This window comes from Heteronotia binoei, chromosome 21 (assembly GCF_032191835.1).
Source record: "Heteronotia binoei isolate CCM8104 ecotype False Entrance Well chromosome 21, APGP_CSIRO_Hbin_v1, whole genome shotgun sequence".
Taxonomy (NCBI): Eukaryota; Metazoa; Chordata; class Lepidosauria; order Squamata; family Gekkonidae; genus Heteronotia; species Heteronotia binoei.
Window position 1 is genome coordinate 26,272,462 of NC_083243.1, and position 25,865 is coordinate 26,298,326.

The 25,865-nt window shown below is 44.7% G+C and overlaps 1 protein-coding gene across 9 annotated transcripts in view; it reads right to left on the reverse strand.

Annotated features, from left to right (window-relative positions):
* Positions 1 to 324: 324 nt before the first annotated feature.
* Positions 325 to 25,865, reverse strand: part of MARK3 (microtubule affinity regulating kinase 3) — a 131,370-nt gene continuing 105,829 nt past the window's right edge. For 2 of the 9 annotated variants that reach the window (XM_060261298.1, XM_060261296.1), the window contains 5 exons: positions 18,661 to 18,825; positions 17,759 to 18,016; positions 11,828 to 11,854; positions 3,763 to 3,807; positions 325 to 1,084 (listed from right to left, as the gene is read on the reverse strand). In XM_060261298.1, coding sequence (XP_060117281.1) covers positions 739 to 1,084; positions 3,763 to 3,807; positions 11,828 to 11,854; positions 17,759 to 18,016; positions 18,661 to 18,825 — 841 coding nt within the window. In that variant the 3' untranslated portion in view covers positions 325 to 738. The remainder of the gene's footprint in view (positions 1,085 to 3,762; positions 3,808 to 11,827; positions 11,855 to 17,758; positions 18,017 to 18,660; positions 18,826 to 25,865) is intronic. The other 7 variants (XM_060261301.1, XM_060261297.1, XM_060261299.1 and 4 more) reach the window with 7 other exon arrangements.

Here is a 25,865-nt window from a genome sequence, read left to right on the forward strand (position 1 = left end):
ATAATAAATAGGAGGGAGAAATAATGCAAGACTTTGGGGAAAAAATCCCAACCATGAGTTTTAAATTACCTCATGAGAGCAAATTAAAAAAAAACAAACCCACAGGAATAATTGTTCACAAACATTAACCCAAACCCTTCATACTAATCTCAAACACAGCAGAGAATGGTAAAACCTGCATTTCTTGGTTAATTAAGTCTCAATTATTTTAAAGTGTTTCCACCTTGGCGGTTTCAATTTTAGCACCAAAATTAGACAACCCCCCCCCCCCGTTCCCCCCCAAAAGAGGTACTGGTACATCTTCGATGTTTTTCAATGAACCGATTTAACATATAATACTTTTATATCATAATTATACACACATACTGTACATTCACACATCCACACAAACGGGAGGCATATTCCAACGTATATATCGGGGTGTTTTCAGAACGTTTACCAAAGAACTCAAGAGCAATGGAAAATAAAGCAGAAAGGGAGTAGTATTTTACATAGGAGGCAACTTTAATGCTGTAGTGCACTTATATATATATATAAAAAAGAAGTCCAACTCTCCCTCCCAGCTCAGCAGCTTGTTTGTTTGTTTTTAATATCATGATTCAGAAGATGCAGAAGTTATTGCCCTAAATATTATTCTATACATTTCCACTGGTGTTCTCAAAAAAAAAAAAAATTCCCACTTGAAATTGCTACTTTTTTTTCTTTTCAATTTACAGACTTTTGATTGCTCTTCTCTCGTTACAGCTTTAACTCATTGGCAATTTTGGAAGCAATGTTTTTAAAAGCTATGGATGTTCCCGATATCCGTTTGAAGCGAACTCCGTTCAGGGACAGTCTTGGCAGCTTACACACCTCCATCTCCCACTGCACGAGGTTCTCTGCGTGGCCGTCCCCGTGGACGCAGAAGAGCAAGAAGCGCTCCCTCTGTTCATAGTCACAGTTGTTGGCGTCCAGGACTTTGCGGATTTCTCTCATCATGTCGTTCGGATCCATGGAGCTGGTGGTTTTCATACTCCAGGTGAAGCGTAGGGAACGGGGCTTCGCTTCCTTGTTGTCGTCCTTCTGGTCGCCGGCCACGTTGCGACTGAAAAGGAAATTGTTTGAGGGGGGATTTAGTATTCGACCAGGTGACTTGACTTCCTCGACGGTTGTTAACGTTAGTCGAAGCCGCCCCCCTTTGCAGCATGCATTACTGTGAAGCGTGTTATCTTAAGCGACTGCTACCAAGCCCCAGGGTGAGTCGAGAGCTATTTTCGCTGGGGATTATTGGGAAAAAGCAAATGCTAAACAGAAGTTGCATGCAAGTACGTATATCTGACCCAAGCAGTCTGATGGCCCATGGAAAGAAGCCCTAGGAGGGGGGGTGAAGTCAAACAGGGAAGCAGCAGCATTGAGGGAGGGAAGATCACAAATCTTCCCCGCCTGCCACTTCTCTGCTCAAAACCATCCTTCCAAGGTGCTTCTCCAACTTCCACTTCCTACACAGGGGACCAAATGTGTATGGTGTGCCCTTGCAAAGACATTCCAAATTTCGCAGCTGTGTTGTAAGCAGACCCTGGGCAGTTTGTCTTCAGCAAGGATGCTCTATCAGGTACATTCTGACCACATTTGACTTGCGTTAAGAGGGCACTCTGCCTCATCCTCCGCATGCAGAAACCGACTGCAGGGCTTGAGAATTTAAGCTCAAGGGGCCTTTTGTAAGATTTCTGAGAGGCCTCCCACTCAAGTGTTGACCAGGTACAGGCAGTCTTCAGCAGGGCTGCTGTACTGTACAATCTCTAACCCAGGGGGTTCCCAACCTTTTTAAGCCTATGTGCACCTTTGGGATTCTGACACAGAATGGTGGGTGCAACCAGGAAATGACCGCTGAAGGAGCCACAGCCCGCCACAAAAGGGCTGCCATGGCTTGCTTTCAGTCACGCTGTGAAGATCCTTTTGCTATGGTTGGCAGCTGATGCCAAAACAATTTTTTTTTAATCTGTACAACCAATCAAATCTGTAATCAGAAGACTTTTAAGGCAAAAGTCACACACTTTCTAAAAAAATTGGTAGCCACCAGAAAAAGGTGGGCACCATGCCAGGTACCCCTATTCTAACCACGCCCCGGGAAGTCCTAGCAGAAAGGTCTCCTTCTTTGGAGGTTTTTGAACAGAGCCTAGATGACCACCTGACAGCACTGCTGATTCGGTGAACTTAGGCGGAGGTATTTGTGAGTTTCCTGCATCGTGCAGGGGATTGGATGAGACCCTGGAGGTCCCAACTCTATGATCCCCTAGGGCTTTTTTCTTAAATGGTGTGGAGCCACGTGGAGGAAGCCTATGACTTGGACAGATCTTCCTACTTCCCACAAACAAAGCAGCTTAGAAAAAAATTACTTTTTGTATCAGGTGCTAATATGCTCTGTGAAATAGTGGCTGCGTATGTTTAGTTCCAAAGAGGATGTGGAAGAATTAAGATCATTGTTTTTTCTAGACACAATTTATCAGAGTTTAGATTGAAACTGAAAGATATTAGTGACGAAAACTCCCCACCCTTTCCTACTACAGGTGTTAAAGCTAAAGCATACAAACACAACAGTTGCTGTCCAGAGAGCACATGCAGCCATTCCAGCAGCTGTGTGTGGCTTCCAGTTCTCTGGACTGCAGTGTCTCTATCACAGCATGCTCATATGGAGCATGAGGTTCAGATATGAGAAACAGAGACCGATTTCACATTAGGGCTTGTTCCGAGTGGAGAGCCTGTTTGATCCCGGTGCTTCTCTCCGTTTCCACACAAGTTGCTCTGGAGCTGCGAGTTGGGGCGCCGTTCTCTCGTGGCAAGCAGAAACCGCTTGGAAGAGTATCTCGCTTGCTGCGGAAGAGCACCGCGCCAACTCGCAGCTCCAGGGCAATTTGTGCGAAAACGGAGAGGAGCCCGGGCTCTCTACCCGGAACAAGCCTTGTGCGAAATCCATCAGAGATTCTCATATTGCTGCCTTCCCCACTTTCTATGTCCCCACCCCGCTGGAACTGACAGAGAGGAAATTACAAAAGTACAGACACATCTAGAATTTAATATTGGTCTTCTATGAAATAGTGGCCTTCATGACAGGCCTTTTCTGTGTAAGTGTTCTTTAGGCCAGCAGGTACCTGGGAGCCGAACTTTGAGCATTAAGCTGGTCACTGCACAATTTAAGTTTACAGCATAAGAGAAGAAGAAGAGTGGCGCTTAATAATTCAGCTTAACACATTGGGGTTTAAGGAAATGCATTGATGAAATCCTAGAACTTCTGTAAAAAGAGGAGCCTCCCATTTAAAAACCAAGGCCGTCTGACAGACATTTCTGTGATTAACTTACAGTCCCCACTAAACTGGGTTCTGCACTACAACACTGGCAGCCAATTGCACATTTTCTCCCTAGAATCCAAACCGGGGAGAATCCAACTGTGTTCATCGTAGGTGTCTTGGTAACTTCTTTTCAGCACCAACTGCTGGCTAAGATGAGGAAACCCACTGCTCTTTAACCTTTTGGCTTTGCTGCCACAATTTAATAGCCATTGCAGCATTACAAGTTATTAAGACTTTCTCATGGGAAATGTGCATGTGTGAGAAATCCTGAGTTATGTGCTGTAAGTGATTTAATCACAGCTCTGCAGAGAGAAAGCCATCTTGGTTTTTGCACATTTGTTAACACTCAGAGGGTACCGCCACCAGTGTTCTACCACCTAAGCCACATCACCTAAGGGAACATTTTTAAAACAACAACAACAACAGTTGCCCTCACCTTGAGCCCTCATATCTCCCGTTCCTCTCATATTCAGTTGGGAGCCTCAATGAAAAGAAAGCCGAAGGCACAAAGGAAGCAGGAAAAAGAAGACAAATCTTACACTAGCAGGAATAAAGTCAGCGGAATACTTGCAAGCGACATCTTACAATTGCAATTAAGAGCCTGGGTTTAAGCATACAAATCGATCAGTCAGCTTAGAGCACCAAACATGCCTTTGCTCAAATGAAATATATTTGGAAGCCACAAATGCTTGGCCTTCAGGCTACCTATTTATTATACACATGGCAGTAGTTGGTGTGAGGATTCTAGCAACGATCCCTATTCTCCAGAAAGACCAGGGCTGCTGTTAGGTAGAAAAATAAAGGTGCTAGAAATTCAGTTCACAGGATTTTAAACGTTTCATCTTCATGATTATTTTCAGCATTTTTCCCAGTCTTTCGTTTTTCCTCAAGCATACAAATGGGATAACGCCACAATCAGCTGGTAATTGCTACTCAATTATATTCTGGTTATCGTGCACACCTTCCATCCACTTCACCCTCTGCTTTCCCTTCATATAGAAATTCTTTGAAACTAAGACGGCCATTTTTAAACTGTCTTCTTTGCAAAGACGGCCATTTTTAAACCGCTGCGGGAGGAATGGTATACAAAAACTGGAGGAGAGACTGAGAATGTCCTTCTCTTCGCTTGCACAGTGAACAATGAAAGAGCACCTCAATGCTTATCAGGATACCTTTCCCCCTTCTTCACAAGTGCCTGCTTGAAATTACTTTCTGCCTAAAGATAAATTAGCAGCCAATACAAACCCTTCCTCTGAGTTGCCGTTTCAGCACATTCTTGCAAAACCGAGCACACTTTTGGGAGGGAAAAGGCGTCTCCATTTTTAATCCTAACACTCCATTCCAGGATAACCTGCGCTGATGCAGAATTTTGTCTGAGCTCACAATGCAAAACTGACATTAACACACAATTTTCTGCACAGAAACACACACATAGACACACAAAGTGTGTACAAATCAAGCAAATGGCAATGCATCTGCAATGGTTCAGTTTAGTGCTTCTTAGTGGGGGAAATCTAGGGATATGGGAGTCCTGTGAGGTTTCAGGTGGCCCCCTTCTCCCCACTTGCAATGACTTCTGACAGCAATGCAAGAAAGTTATTTTATACCACCCACGCAGCCCTGAGACTAAAAGCCCAGACCCCAACCCCACCTGCATACAGGAATCCCATCTTACATTAAGGAGTTGGGTGATGGCCATCAGGAACAAGGACCTCACTGAATGTAAGCCTGGAGGGTCCTGTATGCATAGTCCATAAACATGCTGATATAAATCCCACAATCTTATTTGCTGGGCTGTTTATATGTCCTGCTTTTCAATTTGTGGCAGGAACATACTGAAATAAGAACACCGTGTTGCTCGGTGGGTGACAGTGGACTGAAGGGTAACTGGTTTAGTTATTCCACAGCCACCACTTCTCTACCCATATGTTTCCTATCTATTCAGCACAGAAGAAGAGAGGCAGTTTCCTCTTTTTTCAGCATGACTGCCTTTGGCAGTAATCGTCAATGAATATAAAAGTTGACTGTTGTGGAGCAAGAAAATGTAACAATGCCATTCAGCGGGGTAATTTCATCAGCTGTTTAACACTGAAAACAGCAGCCCACTGGATGCAATTCCTCAATTGAACATAACAGCACAGAGTGAACTTAAACACCCAACAAAGCTACTTTATACAGAGTCAAGCTCAGGGGTGGAATTCTAGCATGAGCTCCTTTGCATATTAGGCCACACATCCCTGATGTAGCCAATCCTCCAAGAGCTTACAAGGCTCTTTTTTGTAAGCTCTTGAAGGATTGGCTATATCAGGGGTGTGTGGCTTAATAAGCAAAGGAGCTCCTGCTAGAATTCCACCCCGGTCAGGCTATTTAGTCTGTCAAAGTCAGCATTGTCTACTCTGACCAGCAGTAGCTCTACAAGGTCCGAGATGCACGTTTGCTGTTTTACATATTGCCAGATCCCTTTCCAACTGGAAACACTGAGAACCAAATGTGGGACCTTCTCCATGCAAAGCAATTTTACTCTACCACTGTGCCATAGTCCCCTTCTTCTTCCTCTCTGCATTTTGACCTATAGAGAGAGCCTTTTGCATTATCTTTCAGATGGTTCTCATACAACCTTAGAACTCAATTACAGAGCAACTCTTATACCTCGAAGCACTGTTGGTCTGAGCTCAGATGCTCTCAAGCTAATATGATGGGGAAAATGGTCAAGGCTGGATGTAACCTTACCCCAAGTCTGCTGTTAGTTTTAAAACCTTTTGACAGCAAAGGTGATAGTAATTGGTCAATTCACTAAATAAAAGAATGGCTCAGCAGAGTCAAATCTTAAAATTGCAAAGCTGATGGCATATAAATATTTGCAAAGCGGTCCCTGAAAGACACACAGTGTTAATGACTCTTGGGCTGTAGTTGCCAACTGCATGAGTAGGAAGGACTTGGCTATGGTTGTACTGACTACAGTGTGGATTTACTTTTAATTTAAGCTAATTAACCGGTGCTTAATTCAGTAATGGCTGATTATGATCATCTAAACATTTGCAGATGACTATGTGTGAAATATATATTCATGACATTTCCGAAATATATTAGCAAATCTCAAAGCTCTCCAGGGATGAGCTGGTATGTCCCTATACGGGACATTATAAATCGATCTCTTTCGGAGGGTGTTTTCCCAACATCTCTGAAAGAGGCAGTGGTCCGCCCTCTCTTGAAAAAAGCTACATCAGACCCGGCCGTATTGGCATATTATCGGCCGGTCTCAAATTTGCCCTTTTTGGGCAAAATTATAGAGAGGGCTGTGGCGTTGCAGTTACAGGATTTTCTGGAAGACGCTTCCACCTTGGACCCATGCCAGTCCGGCTTTCGCCCGGGCCATGGGACGGAAACAGTCTTGGTCGCCCTCATAGATGACCTCCGGCGGCAACTGGATCGGGGCGGCTCGGCGGTATTGCTGCTGCTCGACCTGTCGGCGGCGTTCGACATGGTCGACCACCGGCTGCTGACCCGCCGCCTCGCCGACGCAGGAATTCGGGGGCTAGCCTTACAATGGCTCTCCTCCTTCCTTGAAAATCGGGGACAAAGGGTGGCAATTGGGGGGAAGCTGTCTCAGAGACACCCGCTTCATTGTGGGGTGCCTCAGGGGGCAGTTCTCTCCCCGACATTGTTCAACATCTTTATGCGCCCCCTTGCCCAGCTTGCCCGGAGGTATGGGCTTGGTTGTCATCAGTACGCTGATGATACCCAGCTCTATCTATTGATGGAAGGCCGGACTGGTGATGTCCCTACAAATTTGGACCGGGCGTTACAGGCCGTGGCTGACTGGCTCAGGCTGAGCGGGCTGAAGTTGAATCCAACGAAGACTGAGGTCCTTTGCGTGGGTCGGGACGGACCGGGGGGGGAGATCACTCTGCCAGCTTTTGACGGTGCGCCACTGACACCAGTGCGCAGGGTCAAGAGCCTGGGGGTGCTACTGGAATCCTCGCTATCAATGGAGGCCCAGATAGCTACCACCGCAAGATCCGCCTTCTTCTATCTCAAGAGGGCGAGGCAGTTGGCTCCCTTCCTGGAACGCGACGACCTAGCAACTGTGATCCACGCAACGGTCACCTCAAGACTAGACTACTGCAATGCCCTCTACATGGGGCTGCCCTTGTGCCGAACGCGAAGACTTCAGGTAGTGCAGAACGCAGCGGCCAGGCTGTTGATGGGACTACCTAGGTGGGAACATGTGCGGCCGGTGCTGCGGGATCTGCATTGGCTACCGGTCGTCTACCGCGTTCGGTATAAGGTGCTGGTTATTACCTTTAAAGCCCTATATGGCCGAGGACCTGCCTACCTCAGGGACCGCCTCTCCCCATATATCCCCAGGAGAGCGTTAAGATCTAGCTCCCAAAACCTCCTACAAATCCCTGGGCCAAGAGAGGCTAGAATGAAGATAACTCGGGAGCAAGCCTTCTCATTAGTGGCCCCGCGCTGGTGGAATCAACTCCCAGAGGGGGTGCGAGCCCTGCGGGACCTGAACCAGTTCCGCAGGGCTTGCAAAACCTCTCTTTTCCAACTCGCATTTGAATTAGGACCAGACTAACTTGATAAAATCATTCTAACTCTAGCCATCTTATGTTGTAACTGAAGCTGATAATATGTAATTGTGACACCAGAAATTATAGCACCTATTTTTATGTATTTTAATCTATATATGTAATTGTATTGTACTCATAATGTTTATCTGCTTTTAATTGAATCATGACGTAGTCATGTCTGTGAGCCGCCCTGAGCCCGCCTTTTGGTGGGGGAGGGCGGGATATAAAAATAAAATTTATTTATTTATTTATTTATTTATAAAGCATTTTACACTATTGAAACCAACCAACCATTTTACACTATTGAAACCAACCACTGGATTCAATGCCTTAAACCAGGGGTGTCAAACTCATTTGTTATGAGGGCCGGATTTGACATGAGGCCTTGTCGGGCCGAGCCATGTATGTACCTATTGAAGATTAAGTAGCAGATATATAAACTTTGTAAAGGAAACAAACACAAAGATTTAAAAAAAAAAAAAACTTAAAACATGTTGGTCTTAAAGGTGCTTTCTTTGTATTTCTCCCATGGGATCCAGCAAACTGGCCAAAGGAAGCTCTGGCTCTTTCCTTCTTTCCCAAGGGGATAAGGAGGAGGAGGAGCCTCAGCCAACAGAAGAAAGAGAGGCTTGGCTCAGTAGGTCTACTGTGTGATTGAGAGAGCCTCCCCTCCCTCCTTTATAGCTCCTGTGCAACTGAACAAGTCTTGCAAAGTAAGCTGTGATGGAGAAGGAAGCAAGAGAGAGGGAGAAGGAAGCAGATGACAGCCAGTTGCTCAGGGGCCTGATTTGGCCCCCAGGCTGCATGTTTAACACCCCTGCCTTAAACACTCATGTTAGCTTGAGAACACTTTACCATGAGGTATAAAAGTTGTTTTGTAAATAAGTTCTAAGTATCAGCAGGCCAGGTGATTTGAATCATTGAACAATATGAAATGAAATGTACACAGTTAACCAAAGAAGTGCTGGGACTAAATACTGCACACCACAGTAATTACTGCTGTAGAATCTGAGGATACATTACAAGAGACCAAACAAGCATGCGGAAGGGAAAATGCATGCAAATTACTATGGATGTGATGTGCTAGCTTAACACGTAAGTGATTACAGCACTGCTATTTTAAGAGGTATCTTATCTGGGACTCAGGATAAAACAGGACTTTACATGTTAGAACACACTACATTATACTTTGAACATATGAAGCTGCTTTATACTAAATCAGACCCTTGGTCCATCGAAGTCAGTACTCAGACTGGCAGCGGCTCTTCAGGGTCTCAAGCTGGGTTTTTTCACGCCTACTTGCCTGGACCCTTTTTAGTTGGAGATGCCGCAGATTGAACCTGGGACCTTCTGCTTACCAAGCAGATGCTCTACCACTGCGCCACTGTCCCTCCCCATTATTTCTGGGTGTGTGGGTGCATGCCTCCAAGTCATGGCTAACTTCTGGCAACCCCCAGTGGGGCTTCAACATTCAGACAGGTGGCTTGATGATACTGCCGCCTCTGTGTCTTGGCCCTGGTATTCCTTGGCAGTCTCCCATTCAAGTACTTGCCAGGGTCAGCCCTGCTTAGCTTCCAAGATCAGGCTTGCCTGAGCTATCCAGGTCAGGGCTGTACTTCTGTATTTCTTCAGATATCTGAACTTGCATGCATGCACATGAAAGCTTATAACCAGAATAAAACTTCACTGGTCTTAAAGGTGCCACTGGAGTGGACTCAAACTTTGTTCTGTTGCTTCAGACCAACATAGCTACCCACCTGAATCTGCGTGGTAATCGCACATCTTAGTAAACTGTTGCTGCCTGTAAACTGGAGAAGCGGGCCAGTACCTTAACAAGGCCAACTGTTAAATCCAAAACATAGCCAACAGACAGTTTAGCAGGTCTACAAGAAACCACAACCAGGGTTCTCCATTCACAAGTACAGAATTTCCTCTGACTTCCTACGTAACCACACTGCAAGACGTAACCCTTTCAATCTGCATCAATTCTAAGGTATGGCACATACCAGAGATCATATTATTTTATAACTTACGTTACCCAATAAATTAACGTCAATACTACGTGCATAAGCATGAAGGAGAATACAAGCTTTCACTATTCTTACATAGCACTTAAGCTTGCTCGTTACTCGAACTCCCTTTGGATGATCCCACAAGCGCCCTAAAATGCACTAGAATTTTAAAAAATTGCAACATTTAAACAGCTCTGAATGTGATGACGTTGGGAAGGGGGAGGCAGGGCACTGGAAATTACTGGAATGGAGGAAGTGAATACAGTACTTAGACTCAGCAACTTGCAGAAGGGATTGTGCACAATCTTGTGCAGTTTCTTTGGCTCCCATTCTAGTTTGCTCATGTAAACAATGGCACACGCGCACACACACAAAATCGCTTCCCTCTCCTATAATGACTTTCCAGGAACCATTTTTAAAATGAAGAAACTGCTAGCTTCACTTCCCGACTGGTCACCCAATATCACATGCACGCAAAAACACAAGCGGGGATACAGTAAGTCCGACTTGGCTCAGGTGACTACTGTGGTTTTGTCCGTGCCATCTGCTTGTGTGAGAACTCTAGCACAACTCAGTATTTTGCACTGGCTCCAAGTTAGACTATTTTGGGACCAAGCAACAAAGACATATCTCACCTCAATCGTATTCCGTAAAACCATCGTAAAGAAACTGTGAATTGCCCGGCGATGCTTATGCATAAAGCAGCATGCATCAAATCTTTTAGAAACTACGAAAATACATAGAAGCTGGGTGGAGAGGGGAAGTTAGTCTTTCCTTTAGTGCAAGAAGCTATGAATTTACACACCCAAAGCCATGTGCTATGCCAGGGGTGGCCAAACTATGGCTTGGGAGCCACATGCGACTCTTTCACACATATTGTGCGGCTCTTGAAGCCCCCACCGCTCCATTAATTGGCTTAGAGATACGTTTAAAATTAAAGTTGCTTTCTTTCCACCTCCACCCATCTATTTTCCTTCCTGTCTTGCGGCTCTCAAACATCTGATGTGCTTGTCTTGAGGCTCTCAAACATCTGATGTGCTTGTCTTGAGGCTCTCAAACATCTGATGTTTATTCTATGAGGCTCTTGTGTGAAGCAAGTTTAGCCACTCTTGTGCTATGCTATGTGTGTAATTCCATCACAAGCAACTCATTTCTTGCACTTCAAGAGAGATTGAACAGTTTGAACATGTGACTGACCTTGAGTTTCAGCTGGTAGTTTTCATATAGGCAAAATAACTACTTCTACTGACTACAGATCTATCAAGTAGAGGAGGCCTCCCTCTTAAAGCTGTCATGTATTATTATTTGCATCCCTCTCAAAGAGCAGAGATAATTTATGACTGAATAAGAAGACTCTTCACAAATTCTGCTATTAAAAAGATACTGAAGACTAATCATAATTCTGGGATAATGCTACATGAATAAAAATAAATAAATCCCCTGAAATATGGAGCAAGGTTCCAAATATATTATGACCAACGGAAAACAGAGCTCTGGAACTAAAATTAAGATTACTGGAATTAGGCACAGTTGTACTTACCTGTGAGTTATACTTTTCATCAACATTATTACATCATTCTTCAACCATAAGCATGCTAAGTGTATTAGTATAAAGAACAAAATTATTTGGGGCACTATCAAAGTAAGTAGAGTGCTCAAAGCATGCTTTGCATTTCATTATTCAGGGGTCAGAGATCCTTAGGGATTATCAGTAGTTAATTAATTTATTTTCATTTGTTGGGTACATGAAGAGTTTTTTAGTTCTCAGAAGAAAAGTTTAGTTTTTGGAGGGGGTTTTTGTGGGGGTTTTTTTCTTGATAGAAAAACGGAAAAAAAAGGCTAGAAAAGCCAAATTCAAGGTTAATTGCAAGAGCTGGTTCTTAAAATATATATATAAGTAAAATCCTACCTTTTGATAAACCTGAATGACATGTTTCTAAAAGAAATTAAGCCAAAAATAATAATTAACAAAATGGGTTGGTATGAAATAAACTGACGATCCATTCAAAAAAGTGAGACACAAAGTTATAAGAGACTGATGAACGAAAGGAAACAACAGTTAATTCATTCTGGGAAATTAAAAAATGGTTATTGGAATGGATGGGTCTTTGTGCATCAAGACATTCAATATTTTCACATCTTCCTTGTGCTCCTGTATTTGAGGGGCAATGAAGCCCATCAGAGAAAGGCTACCAATATGGGACCATACTCTTTCTGCTTTCTAAGCTTGACAGTGAAGCAAAGTCTAGGCCACATTGTGTGTGTGTGTGTGTGTGTGTGAAGTACGGGTGTGCAGATTTTGGTTTGGGTCTACTGAACCCCCCCCCCCCCCACCACCAAATATGGGGACTCCCAAAAAATCTCATATCCAAATACTAGTATGGTATTCGGATCTGAGATTTTTCAAAATTCTTGAATTTTCGGGGGTCCAATAGACCCAAACTGAAAAATGTTGGCAAAAAAAAATATATATACCGAGACAAGAAAGGAGGGGCACAATGTCTAGCAAGCAAATCAATCAGAGAAAAACAAAATACACCATGCAAACCATGTACAAATTCAATAGCAAAATGTAATCATAATTCGTAACACAATAAATACAATATATAGTCAAATATTATGCAGTGTCAATGCTTCTATTCTATAGATTACCAGAAGAGTGCTGGAAATGGCGGGAAATGGTCCTCCGTAAATTGTATTGAAACATGAACTGGTTATCTATAGAAGAGCTGACATGGCATAACATTGCACTATATATTGTATTTACTGTGTTATGAATTGTGAATTGGCAAAAAAAAAAAAAAACCACCCACCATCAGGCTGGCTTGGCTTCTCCTGCAGACCAGTTTAAACTGAGATGCGGGAGAAGGAAGTGCAGAGGGCTGCAGAAGAAGGAAGTGCAGAGCTCTGCGGGAGCTATTGGCTCCCCGCAGGCACAGTGATCCCTGTTGGGCTTCCTTCTCTTGCAGCCCAGTTTAAAGTGGGGAGCAGGAGAAGGCAGAGTGGAGCTGCACCAGCAGGGACTTCTAACTCCCCACTACCCTGGTTGATCCTCGAACTGACTTCTGCAGTCCCTTTAAAATTTAAAGGGACTGCATAAGCCTAGCTAACAGCCGGAAGAAATCTGCTCCTACCTCTCTGCTGTTTTCAGATCTACCCCAAATTGAATTTAGGGGGAGGTATTTGTGAGTTTCCTGCATTGTGCAAGGGGTTGGATTAGATGACCCTGGAAGTCCCTTCCAACTCTATGATTCTATAAAATTCCCGAATATATCTGGGATTTTCTCTGGATTTTTTTTCAGTTATCCTGAGAAAACTCGGATACATTTGAGAAGCTGAAATATACTTGAAAAATACCAATAAGATAATTTGAGGTATATTTTTGGCTCAAGTAGATCTTAATGCACAGCCCTAGATAGAAATATATGTGATTTGGATGAATGAGGATGTCTTGCAGATCTACAGCTTTAACAGTTACACAAGAAAGCTTAAGAACAAGCGGTTGGAGTCTGTTGTTCCTAACCTACAATGGAAACAGTCCTTCCTCTTGTAGAATACTTATTTAGTGGAAAGTAAGCCAATGGATCCAATCCACGGTCAAAAAGAAACTGAGCACTTCTTCCAGGATCAGGAGTTGGAGCTCATAAGGAACTCAGAACTCCCTATGCTTCTCTGCGACCCTGAAAAGCGCTTTCCTAAAAAAACCCTGTTCCTTCTGCTTCCTAATCTTCCAGGAAATTGAGAAACAGTATATAACACAGGTGGCCAAACTGTGGCTCAGGAGCCACATGTGGCTCTTTCACACATATTGTGTGGCTCTCGAAGCCCCCACCACCCCCGTTGGCTAGCTTGAAGAAGGCATTTCTCTCTTTAAATCTCTTCTCCAAGCCAGCTGGAAGCTTGGAGAATGCATTTAAAGTTAAAGTTGCTTTCTTCCCACCTTTTTCTCCCTCCTCTTATTTGCCTTCCTTCCTTCCTTCCTTCCTTCCTTCCTTCCTTCCTTCCTTCCTTCCTTCCTTCCTTCCTTCCTTCCTTCCTTCCTTCCTTCCTTCCTTCCTTATGGCTCTCAAACATCTTACACTCATGTTTTGTGGCTCTCAAACATCTGACGCTCATGTCTTGTGGCTCTCACACATCTGATATTTATTCTATGTGGCTTTTACATTAAGCAAGTTTGACCACCCCTGGTATATAAGTAGCATCCTGCTGGATTAGACAAACAGTCCACCTAGTCTAGCATTCTGCCTCACACGATAGCCTGCCAGTACTTCTAGAGGCCAATGCCTTCCCCTGAAGCTGCCTCCCGGCTCTGGGCTTCAGAGGATTAATGCCTCTGAAATGTGGAAGTTCCTGTCAGTCACCATGGCCAGTAGCCATTGATAGACTTATCCTCCATGACTCTATCTAAACCCTCTTTAAAGCTGTTTATTCCTGTGGCCATCCTCTGGCAGTGTGTTCCACATTTTAATCATTAATTCAAGTCAACCACACACCGGAAATTTGAGAAAACTCCATGATTTATTCTGAGAACATGGCTGTTGCATTATGGAGTTAAAAAACCCCCAACCAAACAAAACCCTAGTGCTTTGGGCTTACTGTTTACACAGCCTTACAGAGAGAAAATGTATTTTAGACTTAACTGCCAAGCCCTTGGAGCAAAAATCATGGTGCCAATTAAGAGTACTCAGAAGTCCCCAAAACAACAGTTTCTTCCGGATGATATAACACCATTTTAAGGGTGAAACTCTGAATGTTCCTGCCCATTCCAACAAAATATTCAAAGGGATAGTTGGATGTGGCTTATTCAAACCACAAGGCCACATGAAGTTGCCTAATACTGAACCAGACCATCGGTCCATCAACATTCAGTACTGTGTACTAAGACTGGCAGTGGCTCTCCAAGGTCTCCGGCAGAGGTCTTTCACATCACCTTTTACCTGATCTTCTTAACTAGAGATGTTGGGGATTGAACTTGGGACCTTCTGCATGCCAAGCAGATGCTTTACCACTGAGCCATGGCCAACAATTATGGCACCCAAATAACACAATGTCAAGCCCACAGAGGCAAGGCACCCAAAAAGTTCAGGGCCCACACATTTCTGGATTGTGGGTGTCGCGGGAACAGGAACCCATATATTTAATTGCTACCCCTTGGAATGATAGAACTCCCTCCTCAAATCAAGTCCCTGTTGTTCAGGGAAGCCTCTAACTGAAGCTAACCCTACAGACTCATCCGCAAGACCCCCATCTTGGTACAGCAGGCCTGCTTGCCTGCCACTCAGAAGCATGGGATGCTTCAGTGCAAGCTCCCCCTCCCAGTCACCACATGGCAGACACACAAGGTGTTGACCTTGCAAGAGAAGAGAAGTATGAACAAAGATGAGTTTTATGCTGTTATGTTAACTACACAAACAGAACTTGGGGGGGGGGGGAAGGATTCACATCACCAGAAGGACTCAATGAAACATACCTGCAAGAATGGCTGATTTAGATGGCAAGTTTTTTTAGCTTTTCAGAAGTGAAAATTTTTCAGTGTGCACAGTGTGGTGACAAACACTGAAAGTCATCAAGACAATCATGTCTACACATACTGATGGCTGCTTTCCACAGGTCAGTTTAATTTCCAGGGCTGCTATCCTGAAACCCTGTTTCGGTAGCAGAGACTGAACTGGGAGCACTGTGCGTTCAATGCACAAGCTCTACTACCGACTGCCTCCGTTTTAATTAACCACAAGCTGGGCATATGAATCCTTTTAATATGGACCTCTTTGGACACACAGTTCCCCATCACAAAAAACAGTCCTAAGAAGAAGACAGGTGTCTGTGCAAGCATCTTGCTGAGACACTGAAGAGAGCAGAGTTGCAACTAAAGGGAAAGCTCAGAGGCAAGCAGTGTTCCCCCTAAGCTGAGTTAGTGTGAGCTAGCTCAGTTTTTTAGCCTCTGACTCACACATTTTTGTCTTAGCTCAGGAAAAATGGTCCCAGAGCAAACTAAGTTATGCAGTAGCTCAGAACTTTAATGCCAGTTGCTCACAAAATGGATTTTTTGCTCACAAGACTCCACAGCTTAGAGGGGAGTATTGGAGGCAAGGTATGGATATGATCTGCTTGAAACGAGATATGGCATTTCTCAGTTCCTCTTTTTGAAAGCATCGCTCTCAGTACTGCACACTGGCATCTATGCTCTCTCTCTGCACCTATAATCTTGATGAAGCCCTGAAGGACAGCCTCTGCACGGTTAGTCTTATGATCACTACTGGGAAGCCCTGGTGGAAAATAACACACTTTTGGAGAGATGGAACACTTCCTGTTATCTTGGCGCACACCACGAAGCTGAACCAGAAGCACGAGAAAGCTACTTCTGAGATGATCCTTAGATTCCTAACATTTTTAGATACTGTAAACGCTACTTCCTGTTAATAGGTCTTACATGGGGAAGTAGGTGCAAGAAACAGGCCTGCCTCTGCTGATAAGGATTCCTGTTCGATTGAGCTCACCAGATATAAGAATTCTTAAGATGCGGTAAGCTTTTGGGACTAGTATTTTGGACCAAGAATCTGGAATTACAGACTGTCAAGAAGATTTATACCTTGCCCTTGTCTCTGAATCAGAGTCTCAGAGGGACTTACAATCTCCTTTATCTCCTTCCCCCACAACACCCAGCCCTGTGAGGTGAGAGAACTCTTCCAGAAGCTGCCCTTTCAAGGACAACTCCTACGAGAGCTATGGTTGACCCAAGGCCATTCCAGCAGCTGCAAGTGGAGGAGTGGGGAATCAAACCCGGTTCTCCCAGATAAGAGTCCACGCACTTAACCACTACACCAAACTGGCTCTCAAGGAATCCTGCAGTGATTATATTAATAATAAAGTGCAGCTGACTTGTGGCGACCTCATGAAATTCCACATGGGGTTTTTCAAGGCAAGAGATGATGAGCTGAGGTGGCCTGCCATTGCCTGCCTCTGCAGAGCAGCCACATCGTCCCTGCTGGTCTCTCGTCAAAGAACAGACCATGGCCAGTCCCTGCTGAGCTTCAACGCTCTGGCAAGCTCAGGCTAGTCTAAGCTATTTAGGCTGCTACAAATATTTTTATGCTACTAAAAACAAAAAACGAAGTACCTGATGTAGAGTTGGAAATTGTTATAATCTGCTGGCTGAGACAAAAGCTTGCATTAAGATAAAAAGGGAAAATGAAGGAAAAAAAAACACCAACAAGATCAAAACGGCTTCATAAAATTTGGAAGATGAGTTGTAACGATCAAGTTAACATACTACGTGCGTGCTCACAGAACGTCTAATTTGATGAAGAACAAATTCCGTGGATGGTGGTCTATAAGTTTAATGTACTAGAACTCCAAATTGCAATTCTGCCCATATACATTCTTTGGAATGCTAAAACTGATATGTAATTATTTGTGAAATAGATGTGGTTGTAAGAGTTTGTTGTTAGGTATTTAATAAATATATTTTAATTAATTCTAAATAAAAACAGTACAGGCTGGTTCAGCATTACACGAGCCACCTTCGAAGCCCACATCCCTCAGTAGTTCTGGTTTTTCTAAGACAGGCCGATTTCACTTGGCCTTGACAACCCAGCCCCAGTACAGCAGATTAACTGAGCAAACTACCTTCTTTGCAGTATCTGAACCCAATACCTGATCCCTTTGAGGGGTACATTCAGAGGGAAAGAAGGTGAAATGTTATATGCTTAGTTCTACCACACCTCAGACAAGTTTCTTAACATCTAAATTTTCAATGTGACTAGATGATCTAGCTGGCAATTAAGAACTTAAGTGCTGAACAAAACACTTATGCAATTGCTATTTTTTTAAATATACGTACCTTCTCGTCAGCTTGGAAGTTAATTTACTGAATAAGTTAGTGGAGCCCCTACTTCGTGTCTGTGAAAGCGGCGTTGCTTCATGGGACAGACTGGGAGATGCAGGCGGTCCATTGTAAGTGGCAGTACGCCGCTCTCTGAGCTGACCGTGGAAAGTGCTACGACTTGCAGTTCCTCGTGGGAAACGGATCCGATCCGGCGTCGTTGCACTGCTAATGCTGTGAGTCGAAGCGACTGGGGTTCTTTGATCAGGAACAGCGCTAGAACAAAGGAAGGGAAAACATTCACCCACTTCAGCAAAAGCACAAGCTTTTGTAAGCTTAACAGCGCAGGTTCACAAAGAGCAGGATGTCAGTTCTGCAATACGGAGCAACACATTCCTTACAGATTTCATTATTGGAGAGTTATCGCAGAACATGAAATACTTTTAATACACATTAGAGACAAAGAAGCAGATCAAAACTCTGCACAGGGAAGAATTTGGTCTGTACGGAAACCATAAAGACTTTTACAGATAAAGCTAAATCAAGAAAGGAGAGGAGGACCAAATATGGCCTCTTTTTAATGTACGAATCTTCCTCTCTTTCCCTCTTCATATAACAGATACACCTTGAAAATGTCAATGGAAAGAGAAAGTCACTGAATATCACCACTTCCACAGCTCTAATCCACAGCTATAGGATTATAGTATCAGGACCAGGTAGAAGGGAGATTTCAGAACATTCAAGATGTTCCTCAAGAAGGGATCATACCACACACAACTGTGACCACGAGGCAAACGGGAGTGATGAGAATGAGTGGGGAAAGGCACACACTGTAGCACAGTCTATTGCTAAAGGTTCCACAGCACAGATTTATACGGCAGCGAACGCCTTAGTTTCACAAGGATTGCAGAATCTCTTACATAGACCTGAAGTTATCTGTGCCATTGTATACCGCAGGCAACATCATCTTCGCATGCACAGAGGCCGACATGGACATCGACTTCTGATGTCGCAGCCGAACACTGATGGAGGATGTGGTACATACTGTGGCAGGGCTAGCTGCGTAAGCGAACATTTCGGTCAGGCTGCGGGGGGGCGGGGTTGGGTTCAGGCAAAGGCAGAAAGAACAGCATGATGGATCAACAAACAAACATGCAAGCTACTGTGTAGTTTTTTTTTAAAAAGCAAGAGCCTTTCCTCCAACAAACGTGTTGCATTTTGGTTAAAATGGGTATAACTGCAGTCAGACTCTCAAGACATGAGGGGGGTAACATGGTGGAGGATAGTCTTTTCCTTACTGGGCACAAACATATGAAGCTGACTTATAAGCAGGACTTTTTTTTTTTTAGCAGGAACACAATTCTGGCTGGTTTGATGTTAGGAGGCGTGGCCTATTATGCAAAGGAGTTCCTGCTGCCCTTTGTGAAATAATGGTGATAGCAGGCTGTGTAGCCTAATATGCAAATGAGTTTCCCCTGGGCTTTTTCTACAAAACAAGCACTGCTCATGCCAAAGCCAAGCTGCTGGGTCCCACTAACCTATTCTGATCGGCAGTGGTTCTGCAGGACTTCAAGGCAGAGAACATCCACAAAACAGCTACTCTAGAGCAGCAGTTCCTAACCGTTTGGGTACAGTTACCCAAAAGTCCAATTTACTTGGTATGGTGACACACACAGGGCTGGCTCAAGGTCTTTTGGCATCCTGGGCACACTATGAGCTTGACATCTATCTAGATCAACGTTCCATTTTCTACGGTAGCTAACCAGATGTTTTCTGAGAAACTGACAAATGTTGCATGAAACTGCCACCACCGTGAACCCCAAGCAAGTGGCATTCGGACATACACAGCCTTTGCTTACGGAGGTTACATTCCAGCTTCTGAATGCCCACTCCTTCTCCATTTGGCTCTCTACTACCAAGTTTGGTGTAGTGGTTAAGTGTATGGACTCTTATGTGGGAGAACCGGCCTTGATTCCCCACTCCACTTGCACCTGCTGGAATGACCTTGGGTCAGCCATAGCTCTCGTGGGAATTGCCTTGAAAGGGCAGCTACTGTAAGAACTCTCAGCCCCACCTACCTCACAGGGTGTCTGTTGTGCAGGGGGAGGTAAAGGAGATTGTTACCACTCTGAGATTCAGAGTATAAAAAACCAATATATTCTTCTTCTAGGATTTTAAGAAACTCTCTCCAGTAACCATCAGGACATGTTTTACTTGAACAACATGTCTATGCAGTGGAACAAATTTATGACATGGAAGATACTGTTTCCAGGGTCAGATCTTGGTTTCTAAAATACAAAAGGGAGAAATGCAAAGAGAAGGGGCAGCCACTAGGGAGGGTTGGCCTGCAACCCACTTTGAGAGGCTTCTCTGTAATCTACTTTTGTGGTCCTGATCCACTGGTTGGGAAACACTGCTCAATAGCACTTTTAAATGAAGAGGCTGGAGATGGAACCTGCCAGGACACTTATGTGCATGTTAAGCGGGAGGCTTCACTGTTATCAGATCGTTCCCCTTCTTGTGTTATGCTTGATGATGCATTGACACTGAAGTGGCTACAAAAGTGGTCACAGAGAGGAGACCACAGGGGAACATGAATTCATTACCTGTACACAGAAGAAAAACATATGTCTACGCTATTATGCCAGTTCGAAGAAAACCAAACCCAACCCCTTGACGGCTTGGGGCAGTTTTGCCCTTCAATGGAAGATAGTAACTGTGGCATCTTCACTTGACTGCACAAACACTGGTGACAAAGACTGACAGGACTGCTAAAATGGGTTGCAACTCCTTCCCAGGAGAAATTGTACTCCTTCAAATTTTGGTAACTCAATATATAAATTGCTAGGATGCTGATACCGCCTACTATGTTTAATATATAGAATTTTGTGTTGGTACTTCATCAGCTTGATTGGCTAAAGGTTAAGACCTTGGAAGTCCCATACATTAAATTACGTACCTAGTCCTCAAGGCCTTGCCTTTACTCAGTTCTATTGGTATTTTATTTATTTTAGATACTTTTTCTTTGCTGTCAAGTCACAGCTGACTTATGGCAACCATGTAGAGCAGGGGTGTCAAATGTCTAGCCTGTGGGACAGAACCAGTCCCACCCAGGGCTTTAATCAGGCCCGCAGCTCTTTTCTCCCCTCTCCCTTTGAAGCTCCCAGGCTGCTGAAGTTCCCAGCTTTGCCAGTTGCAGCAGGAAGCTCTTCTGGGCTTGCAAAGCTGCAAAGAAAATTAAGGTCTCTGTGCCTAGATAGATAGTCTATCTGGGCCCAGAGACCTTAATGGAAAATCCATTCCATGTTTTCCTTGCAACTTTATCTATGCTGCAAAGTGTTTCAATGGAGTGGAACTTAGTTTCACTTTCCAGTGTTCCTATGGCCAGCTGAAGCTGTTGCTTTCTGGAGTTGTGTCCTTGCAGCCAGTTTGTCGCTGCTGAATGGACCTGAGAACTGGTGCCCTGAATCACTACACCAAACTGACTCTTGATAGGCTGTGAGAGAGAGAGTAACTGACTGATGGTCACCCAGTGAGCTCCCATGATGGCAGAGTGGGGATTCAAACCTGGGTCACCTAGATCCTAGTCCAGTACTCTAGTCATTTTATCATGCCAGCTATCCTCCTTCCCAAAGACTGTTTGTTTTAGCCCCATCTTCCATTACTCCTTCCTCCTCCTGCTACTATACATTACCTGTTGTGAGGGCCCTGGTCATGGCCCAGGAGCTCTTCTTGGACGGCACTCTTAAATTTGGTCCCTCTGCTAAGTGATTATCAGCCTCTATAACATTACTAAAGCTCAAACACTTCAAAGGGACTGGACACAGAAACTAATCTAATAATTTAATTTAGGCTTTTTTGGTAGCTGGAACTCCTTTGCAAATTATGCCACATACCCGATGTAGCCAATCCTCCAAGAGCTTACAGCGGGCTCTGTGAGAAGAGCCCTGTAAGCTTTTGGAGGATTGGTTACATCAGGGATTTGTAGCCTAATATGCAAAGAAGCTACAAAAAAAGCCCTGGGTTAAGCTCTGCTGTAATACACAGAACAATACAGCCCATCATCCTGGTAGTTGTATGACCAATTTAGGCCCATTTTGGGGTTAAGGAAGAGGCTGAAGAGGCAACAGCTTAACTAAGGCTACTCACTGAATTCATGGTTGGTCAAAGATCTGAACAAGGGCCTTGCAGGTCATAGCTCACATTCTTAACTAATGCCGTATACCAGATCTTGCTTATTATGGCCAGTAAGTAATTAGCAGGACAGAACAACACTGCCCGCGTCAAGTACATAGCAGTCAACTATATCAGTTAGCTGAGGATCACACAAATAAAAAATTTCTGCTGGTATCCACCGTTTAACATGTGGTTCATAAGCAACAAGCTCTTTTCGTAATACCAACTGAGGCGGTTTTCCACAAATACCAAGCAGGATTACTATCATCATTAATTAGAGGGGAAAAATCCCACGTTTCCTCTCCCACATGAACCATCTGCGATAAATACCCGATTTAGAAAAAGGATCTTTCATGCGGAGTCTTGAAGATAAAAAAAAAAAAAAACTTCAGGCTTCACTCCTTCAAAAAAAAACCAAAATCTGTTTTCACTATCTCTTCAAGTATGAGGACTACATATTTTGTGAAAGCTGTGTCGGAGCGGGAGTAGCAGAGTGAGGGAGATGACTTGCCCGTCACAGGGCTTCAGGAAAGAAAATCAGGCAGACGCGTGCAACTAGTGCCAAAAGGTGTATTAACATATATACACGACAAGTGCTCTCTTGTGCAGTCTATACAATATCACCTCCACGGACAAAGTGCTTCGCCTAACCACCATCTCACAGGGAGAGACCTGTGTGATGCACACACAGATCATATATAGTCCAAGCAGCCAATCCTGGCCGTGCTGACTCAGCAGATTGCATCACTTGGCTTCTGCCGGCTCAAGCCGGTCTGCTGATCAGGTCACTGTGACCTAGCCTGGCAGCTAGATCACCAGCTGTCATACTGTAGCTGTCAGACTGGGTTTATGTAGATTCTTGCTCCAACACACCTCCTAATCTATTTAAACCCAGTATACCCAAACACTTTACACAGTTTTCATGTTCACTTGCAGTTAAACATTTCGTGAATATATCAGCGGCATTCTCATCCGATGTACACTTTATTATTTTTATGAGGTTTTTAGCCGCTGCTTCCTTCACATTTTGGTACCTGATAAGTATATGCTTGCTTTTCCCTCGAGCAGCTTGGTTCTCCGTCAGTTCTTTGGCTGCTGAGTTGTCAGTATATACTGAAACTGGCAAATTTACAGGTATGCTAAAGTCCCTCATCAGTTGTACTGCCCACTCTAGGTTAAGTACACATTCGTTTATGGCACCGTACTCTGCCTCACACGTGCTACATGCCACCAGGGTCTGCTTGGTGGCTTTCCATACTACTAGGGCATCTCCCAGAAATATTCCAATTCCTGTGGTTGATTTTGCCTTGGGCCGGTCCCCCCAGCTTGCGTCAGCATAGGCGCGTAGTTCAGGTTTTTCTCCTACTCTGAGGGATAGCTTACGTTCTATTGTGCCGCTGAGGTAACGTAGTACTCTTTTAGCCGCCACCCAATCTTTGTGGTGGGGTTCAGCATTTTTCTGGCACAATATATGTACCGCATAGCTGATATCTGGCCTGGTCCAGCACGCTAGGTGCAATAAGGACCCGATCAGGGACTGGTATAATGGTACATTCTTGAATATCTCACCTTCAGGTTCCTTGCTATAACCTGTGGTCATGGGTGTTTGCACACTGCTAGCTTCGTTCATACCATACTGAGCTAGCAGCGCTCTCACTTTGTTGCTCTGGGACAGTTCAAAACAACCATCGGCCCTCCTCGCTATTTCCACCCCTAGGTAGTAGCTCACTGGCCCCAGGTGCTTGATAGTGAACAGCTTACTGGCTGTTTCTTGAAACCATGCTAATTGTTGGTTGGAGTCCACTAAGACAATCAGATCGTCCACAAAGATGAGGACTATCATTCTGGACTCTCCCACCACCCTGCTAAACATGCAAGGGTCTGCCAGATGCTGGTTGAATCCTACTTTCATTAATGCTGACTTCAAACACTTGTACCATGCGTGTCCGGCTTGTTTCAAACCATACAAGGCTTTGTTCAGTTTTAACACACCACTCCCACCATCAAAACCGGGGATTTGTTCCATAAACAGCTCCTGGTCTAAGGGGGAGTTCAAATAGGCTGTCTCGAAGTCAAAGTGATGGGCTTGTTGCCCCGTACTTCCAGCCTTACACAATGCTGCCCTGAGGGTTTCAGCTTTTAAAGTGGGGGCAAACACTTGCTGATAATCCAATCCCTTCCTTTGGCTGAACCCTCTGGCCACTAACCTGGCCTTTCGTTGCACGGCTCCATTTGCGTCTTTCTTTAACCGGTAGGTCCACCTACAGGAGATAATGTTCCGGTTGCCCGGCCTTAGCACCTCAGTAAACACTCTGTTTTTCAGCAAGGAATCATATTCCTTCTGCATTGCGGCAAACCATGCTAGCCTTTCTTTACTATCTAGCTTCAGCACCTCCTCGTATGTTTCAGGTTCAGGGGTGCTGACTTGGTTTGCACTTGGGAACCCGTATCTAGCAGGAGGGATGCCTTTTGTGGCTCTAGCCGACACCCGTGGCCCTGTGCCAGGATTCGGCTCACCTTCTCCAGCCCCACTGGGTGCCACCTCCTGGGCTGGGCTTCTGGGCTGCGCTCCAACATTCTTATCAGTACTTGGCAGCATTCCCAGGTCTCTTTCCGTAGAGTGCAATCTTGCCCAGCTGGACTCACTAAATCCAGCGGACCTACTAAAGGTTAGCTTCGCCCGCTTATCACAAAAGCGATATGATTTGGTTTCTGGCTGGTAGCCCAGAAAGGTTAGGCTCACTGCCCGGTCACCTCCTTTCCTTCTATGTTTCAGAGGAATATTCACCCAGGCTTGGGTTCCAAATACCCTCAGAAAGCTCAAATCTGGGCAGTGGTTATATAGCCGCTTATAAGGCAAATCATTTACAGGCTTACACCAAACCCTATTATGTACGTATGCCGAGCAATGCATCGCTTCCGCCCAATAACGAATTGGCAGCTTTGCATCCTCGAGCATGCTGTGCATTAGTGTTTGTAACACGGCGCCTGTTCGCTCGGATAGCCCATGTTCTTGGGGCGTTGCTGGGTTCGTCAGACGGTGGGCAATGCCCTTGTTTTCCAGCCAACGTTTCATCTGGTTAGATAAAAATTCCCCCCCTCTGTCGGTTTGTACAGCTAGGAGATTAACCCCTAATTGTCTCTCCACTGCTTTGACCCACTTGGTGAATGTCTTATACACCTCAGACTTATGCACCATGGTGAAAACCCACGCGTACCTCGTGTGGTCGTCGGTGGCCACCAAGCAGTATCTCCTCCCCGACAGACTCTTTGGCAATGGGCCAATAACGTCTAAATGGACTAGTTCCAGGGCTCGTGTGCTTTCCCTTGAGCTTTCTTTAGCAACAGCACACGCCTTGCTTTTGGTCTTCTTGCAGACCTGGCAATCCAAGTAACATTTGCAAGGATTTACTTTCAAACTAGGCACAAGCTCCAGGGTTTTCTTTAACGCCCTAAATCCGCAGTGCCCAAGTCTCCTATGGAGCAAATGTATACAATTATTGTGCACAGGCTCATTCGACACCTGAGCCACCTGGGCACAATCACTCTGGACCACATACAGTTTACCTTCCCTCTTTCCTGTCACAAGCAACTTTCCCCCACCTCCCAGGATTTTGCAGCAGGTTTTCTCAAATCTCACCTGGTATCCCTGGTCAAACAGTGTGCTAACACTCAACAGGTTAGACTGCAGTGAGGGTACATACAACACATTTTGCAACATACATTTCAGTGCAGGAAATTCCACATTGCCTGAGCAAACAGAATTGGCAGTGGTCCCATCAGCCAATCTCACATACTTATGCTCAGGACTGTCAATGTTTTTCAACAACTCCTTCTCGCAGCAGAGATGGCTCGTTGCCCCGGAGTCTAAAATCCAAGCAGACCCTGTGCTCTCTACTGCAGACGTGACCAGCCGGGTTGCTTCCTCACACGGGCTGGCGGTCCTCCG